This window comes from Solanum lycopersicum, chromosome 7 (assembly GCF_036512215.1).
Source record: "Solanum lycopersicum chromosome 7, SLM_r2.1".
Classification (NCBI taxonomy): Eukaryota; Viridiplantae; Streptophyta; class Magnoliopsida; order Solanales; family Solanaceae; genus Solanum; species Solanum lycopersicum.
The window spans coordinates 4877787-4884958 of record NC_090806.1 but is presented as its reverse complement, the minus strand read 5'-3'; the positions used below and the strand labels follow the sequence as shown (position 1 = coordinate 4884958).

The 7172-nt window shown below is 27.0% G+C and overlaps 1 protein-coding gene across 1 annotated transcript; it reads right to left on the bottom strand.

Moving 5' to 3' along the window:
• Window positions 1–304: 304 nt before the first annotated feature.
• LOC138337120 (protein DETOXIFICATION 30-like) lies at window positions 305–4709 on the bottom strand. The gene is made up of 4 exons (XM_069286685.1): window positions 4571–4709; window positions 2479–3024; window positions 2068–2154; window positions 305–452 (listed from the first exon to the last, which is right to left on the bottom strand). Exons 2-4 carry the CDS (start codon window positions 3012–3014, stop codon window positions 377–379), a joined length of 699 nt encoding a protein of 232 aa, XP_069142786.1. The 5' UTR covers window positions 3015–3024; window positions 4571–4709; the 3' UTR covers window positions 305–376.
• Between the last annotated feature and the right edge of the window lie 2463 nt (window positions 4710–7172).

Genomic DNA, 7172 nt, shown 5'->3' with positions numbered 1-7172 from the left:
TTACCATTGTACCCTTATTTATTGACCTCTTAAAGTCAAGTTTTCAATAAATGAGCATAAATCAATTTATTTGATTAATTACATAGACCAATGGACGTGAATTAATCATTTAGTTTTTCTATATTGGTCAAAACAGATTTTCAAGACTAAGGAGTAATTTTCAAGACTAAAATAGGTAAATTAATGTTTTTTTAGGAAGGACGATGCATAAATATAAATAGGAGTAAGTATTAAGTAGTGATATTCTAAAATAAAAATTTATATATTCAATAAAAAGCCTATTTAAATTATAATTCCTCTCGTATCAACTTGATCAAAATATACTTTATATATTAATCAAATTTTACGTTACTTGAATATTAAAAATAAAAAAATTCTACACAAACAAACCAAACCTTATTGCTGCATTAAAACCAATGCACAACATGAACGTCCATCCAACTATGCTGGTGCTGCAAAATATTGAAACAAATAAAAAATATAATAAAAGAGTTATACTTCCTTTAATAGACTTGAGATATCATTTTTGAAAAAATTACGTAATAAAATAAATTTATACTATTTAATTACTTATTATAGCTATAGTTTGTTATAATTATCACTCGCGACTAACATTATACATTAATTACGTGGATTGACTTCGAGTTTGTGTAATTAGTCACGTTTGTCTATGTATAATTCGCCAGAATATACAAATACATATGTATTGTAAGAGTTAGTGTTTCAATTAATTTTGAAACAAATTCATCCGTTTTGAAATAACAAATACATGAATGTGAGTTGTAACATTCATTTATTTTAATTCTTTGTTATAAACATTTGCAAGAAGTTTTTTTTTAATTCTACGTTATGGGTTTTTGAAAGACAAATTTTTTGTTTCCAATTCATGAACCTAATAAATTCTATTAATTAAAAATCTTTTTCTTGCAAAACTTTTTATCCTATAAATTGAGTTTCCTTTGGTTGAAAAAGAAAGCATTCAAACAAAAGTATTTTCCCTTGAAAACACTTGTGAGACATTGATCAAAAGGTGAAATCACTAATTCGAGAATAGAAGAGCAACATTCTTGAATGCTACTTGTTTTGTGGCTTAGTTGAATCCGAAGATAGAGTTGTTATTTATTCTTCCGATTGCTCGTGGGAGAGACTCCAACTATCTTCAAGAAACGTATTAACGTGCCTCTAAGCCAAGCAAGTTTTATTTTGTATTCCTTGTAATTTTATCATTCTTGTTCATTTGTTCTAACATGTATAATATACAATTGTTTAACCTATATACATTAACAATTCACCTCTGTCCCACTCTCTCCCCTCTCTCGCTCGCCTCTCTCCTCCCTCTCTCAATATCGCTTGCCCTATATACAAATGTATATGTATAATATACAATTATATACATATGCAATTCACCTCTCTCCCACTCTCTCGCTCGCTTCTCTCCCCCTCTCTCGATCTCGCTCGCCTCTCTCCTCCCTCTCTCGATCTCGCTCGCCTCTCTCCTCCCTCTCCCGATCTCGCTCGCCTCTCTCCTCCCTCTACCAATCTCTCTTTCCATATATACAAATACATATGTATAATATACAATTATCTAACCAATATACATATACAATTCAACTTTCTCCAACTCTTTTCCCCCCCTCTCTCTCGCCTCTCTCCCAGTCTGCTCGCCTCTCTCCTCCATATAACATGTAGCTACAAACTGTAATTATCAAACTACTATAGAGAGTAATTTATTAATTTTAAGCGGCTATATGTGAAAGTTTCCTTACTTTTTTGTGTTTGATGCCCGAAAATGACATATTTTCGCACCAAGCACATCTTAATCTTAAAAAGTATAAATTAAAGTGAAAATACATTTCACCAAATCATGATTGAACCATACTTATTTATATACAATTTGTCAACAGATATTTTGTATAATAAATTGTCCACTTAAGTTCTTTTTTCTTTAACAAAAAAAAAATTTATTAAGTGCATCTACCACATCCATTAATGTTAGGCATTGTGGCGTTTAAATCTGCGTTTGAACATGTAATATAAAATCATAATTTCATATCAACGTAAACTCACCATATGGAGACTGCGTCAACAGCAATTTTTGCATCCTTCACGTATCCAGCAGAGATAATCAAAGCCATAAAGTACCAGTACTCTAAGCTACACAATTAACAATCTCTTAAAAGAATTAATATTAGTTACTAATTAATAGCAAGTAATTGCGTACAAACTTTTAGTAAGGACGATAGGTAAATAAGAATAGATTAAGTATTTCATTAAGGGTAAATTAGTCATTTTAAAGTTAAATTATTACTAAAAATAAAACTATATCATTTTTTAAAGACCGATTAAAAAAGATGTTATATAAATTCAGACAATCAATACAATGTGTATCTTAATTCATATAGTTTAACTCTAAAAAAAATATAAAACACGAGAAGTATTTCAAGACGCCACGTCATAAAAATTGATAGAAAGACTCACCAGATCATGACACCAGATGCAAGAGACAACCTAACAAATCCCCAAAGATTTTCAAATGCCTTGAAAGTAAATCCAGACCAAGCTTCACCACAAGTCCCACATAAAATGTAAACAAATTGAGCAAGTACCATGAACCACCATGAACCATTTAGCACTACAGCTCCAGCCACTAGCCCCGAATCCATTTTCATCATGAACAACCAACTCAACAAGGTATGTCCAACTAGCGCGATCGCGGCTATAACGGCCATAACCATCATCTTGCTTTGGGCTTGAAGAAATTTTTGAATAGGGAAGTTCATTGCATTGGCAAATAATTGAGGTATCATCCAAATAGAAAATTTACCAGCCCATTTTGCTATGTCCATAGGCTGGCCAATGAATAGTAGAATTTGAGTTGCAAATAAGTAGAGAAACATTAACACTAATGCTGCTGTGTTGAGTATAATCAAAGATCTTTGCAAATAGACACCTAACATGTCTAATTGTTTAGCTCCATATGCTTGTCCACAAAGTGTTTCCAATGCACTTCCCATACCTAACTAACTGTTCGAAAAAGATCAAATATTTTTCGTAAGATTTTTCAACACTAACGATAGCAAAAACAACATATATTGTAATAGTACACACACATGATGATACTTATTTCCGCACATTTTCAACTGATATTCGCTATCAATCAGAGAGAGCTAAATTCTCATTAAGGAATATCAAAATATTACAATTATGTTGTTAGTTAATATCAAACATAAAACTTTTGTAATACTTTAATTAGGCATAATACATAAATATATCTTTTAACTTCGATTCAAATTACATTGCACAAATAGACACTTAAACTTGTATAAAGTTGAATAAATAAACACAAATGTCCTACATCTCATTTTTTGTCCTATATGATGTCCTACGTGTATTTTGCCATGTTGGACTCATGTATTTATTTATTTAAAAGTTGGATAGTTAAAGTGTATGTTTGTGCATTATGAAAGTTGGAGGTCAAAGTTAAAATTTGAAACTAAGTTTAAGATCCAAATATGTATTAAGCCCTTTAATTAACATCTCAATTTGTGCTAAGAGATATTAAGACTGAAATAAAAAAAAGTTCAAACTTTAACCTGTCTATATAATATTTCCCATGTTCTATTATTTGACTTATTTTGATGAGACATAGACTTTAAGGAAGTAGTTAAGATTTTTGAAGTTTATGATTTAAAATTAAAGATATGTGAAATATATTAAAATATTAATATTTAGTTTTATGGTCTTAGACATATCACATGATAAGTTGAAATTAAAGAGCTGCTAAATAATAAAATGATTATTCTTTTTTAAATATACTTAAAAAAAGATAGATCAAACAAATTGAAACAATTAAAATTAAAGAATTGCAAAAAAATAAAAAGATCATTTTTTTAAAACGTATCTACAAAAATGAATACAAATAAAATAATTTTTGAACGAAAAAACAATTTAACTTTGACACCCCTAGAACTAGGATAGCTCCTCTCCTGTTTGGTTCCTCACTATGCTAATACAGACCTAATACATCCCCTCCACCTGATGTAATATCTGTAGCTATATTTCGTATATATGTAAACTATATCTATGTTTCGTAGTGAAAAGGATCAAGTGATTCACAAAATAGATTAGAAAAACATAAAAGAACTCGCTAAATACAAAAATACACTCCTTATGAGACAAACAAATTATAAAAGAAAATAAAACAATTAAATTGAAACAAAACGAGTAATGAATTATAAAAGCACCATAAAAATTCACTGAATACCAAAAAAAAGAACTCATTATGAGATAAACAAGATTAAAAAAAGAAATAAAATTAAAACACTTAAATTAAGATGAAGGAAATAATATAAATTACTGAAGGATCATAAAAACTCACTAAATACCAAAAGAAAAACACTCATTATGAGATAAACAAGATTAAAAATAAATAAAATTAAACACTTAAATTGAGACGAAAGAAAAAAAAGAACTCACTAAATACGAAAAGAAACACTCCTTATGAAACAAACAGATTAAAAAGAAAAATAGATCAAACACATAAATTGAAACGAAGGACGTAATAGATTACCAAACATAGTTCAGCAATCACAGAGTTTTCTACAGAAACAGCAGCAAGTTGTAAGACTCCAAGATGGCCAGCAAAGAGTTGAGTGATTTGAGCAATTGAGTATTGACATATTGAAGTTGGTGAGTGCTTTAATTGTTGTTTTCAAAACTACTTTTCTATTCTTTAGTTGAATGGTGTAGATGCTAATAAGGCAAGATATGCCTATATTTTTATTTTTTTTTACTTTCACTTATGAAATTATACTGAATATATTATTAGTTTTTTTGTTATGTTCAATAATGGATTCAATATTGGGGGTAGGAAGGTAATATGCTTTCTGACAAAGGCATTTTTGTACCAAGAAAACTGGTTTTTTAATTAAAAATGAAGAAATATTTATCTCTTTAATCGTTATATTAGTTAGTTCTTTGTTTGTAATTATTTAATTGTTCATTTTAGTAGTGATACAATATTAAGATATCAATAATTATCATAGATTAATTATAATTTCACCTTTAACTTAAAAGATTATGCAACTTTCAAATAAAATAAAAGTATTTTCTGGTTCCAAAAAATGTGCATTACAATTTAGTAGTACTAAAATTTTTCTACAATTAAATAAAAATGTATTAAAAAATTATTATCCTTTTTTGATTTATTAAAATGAATAAATAAATATATAAAAAATATATGAACAGGTTAATATGAACCAAGGGGGTAATAGTTATTTTCAAAAAGTAAAAAATATTGGCTAATTACTAGAAAAATTAAAAAATTATCGATTAAGATAGAAGATAATTAATTGATATTTGAGCGTTCCCACGTTTCTTTTTTTCAATTTAAAACTTTCATTGATTTTTTTGTGCTCCGAGTTACTTTACTATACTTCCTTTATTTGGTGTGTATCACTCTCATATCACATTGAAATTTGTTCAAATATTTCTTAGTTTTTTTTATATATATATTTTTACTTTATATTTATATATAAAAATGGTATAATTTTATTTTTATATTCTTATTTAATTTTATTAAAGTTCAAGTTTTTAATTAATAAATTTAATTAATTAATTTAATCAATAAACATGAATTATTTATTTAGTTTTTCTAAGTGGATCAAGTATATATTCTTAAGACTAATAGTTCACACGAATAATAAAAAATATGATAATTTATGCATTAATTTTATAAAATAACAAATATTCATTATTAATTAATTAATTATTAAAAAATAATACTCTCTTCGTCTAGAAATATTTGTCATGTTGCGCTTATCGAAAGACAATTTAACTAATTTTTAAAGATAAATTGAATCATATTAATTTTATTTTAAATAAAAAATTAAATATTAAAGTACTATAAATTATAATTTTTTACATATAAAAATGATAAAAATATATCATAAAATATTAGTAAAATTTTTTATAATTTTATTTTAAAAATAAAAACTATCAAAAGAATATACATAAAAAGACACGAAGGGGAGTGCCATTTATCGAACAAATGAACTATATATTTTAAAAGAAATGCACATGCATCCAATCTTGGAGTTATCATAGCAAACATTAAATAATGGAGTCAAGGCTCTTACAAAGATCAAGGTTATGTCCTTTCCAAGAATATCATAAAATATTGCTTGTATTTTCCGCAAGAGCATACTAATTTTGATATATTAAATAAATAAATTATAATATTAATTTAATATTTTAAACAAATAAAATTTTGATATTAAAGATTATATGTATTATAAATTATAAATTTTACATATTATTGTATTGAAAAAGTATATCATAAAATATTACTTCCTCCATTTATAATTGTTTGTCACGATAAGGTCATCCACACAACTAAAGAAAAATTTAATACAAGGTGCAATTTAACTAAAATAGCCCTACCATATTAAGAATATTAAAACTCTACATACCTTTTCGGTTGAACTACACTATCATTAAGGATAAAATCGGAGAAAAGTGACTAATTATATTTTAATTGTTTAAATTGACAATTAATCTTCTACATCTATTTTTAGTATGACAACTTTCACATATAGCAAACACATAATTTATATTTATACGTTATAGCAAAGTTTACATAATTGCACTTCATAGCAAACATATAAATGTATAATTCACTATACATATACAATTGGAGCGAATTGTATGATACACAATGTATAAAACGAGAAAGGAAAAGAGGCTTGGGCAGAGAATTGTATAAAAATAAAGTGTATAAAACGAATTGTATAATTATAAGTGTATAGAACGATTATATACAATTTGAATTTGTATAAAATGAGAAAGAGAGAAAGGCAAAAGAGACTTAGGCAGGGAATATACAATTGAATCGAGTTGTATAAAACGAGAAAGAGAGAAATTATATACAATTTGAATTTGTATAAAACGAGAAAGAGAGAAAGGCAAAAAAACTGGACAGGGGACTATCTTTATTGTATAATTATAAGTATATAGGACGAAAATATATGTATTTACATGTGTATATACATTTTCTCTCGCTTTATACAAACAGAATTACAATTTATACATTTCTCTTCTGTTTGTATAAGCGAGAGAGGCAAGGGTGGTGAGCGAGATCTGGAAGAGGGGAAAGAGTGGAACAAAACATATGT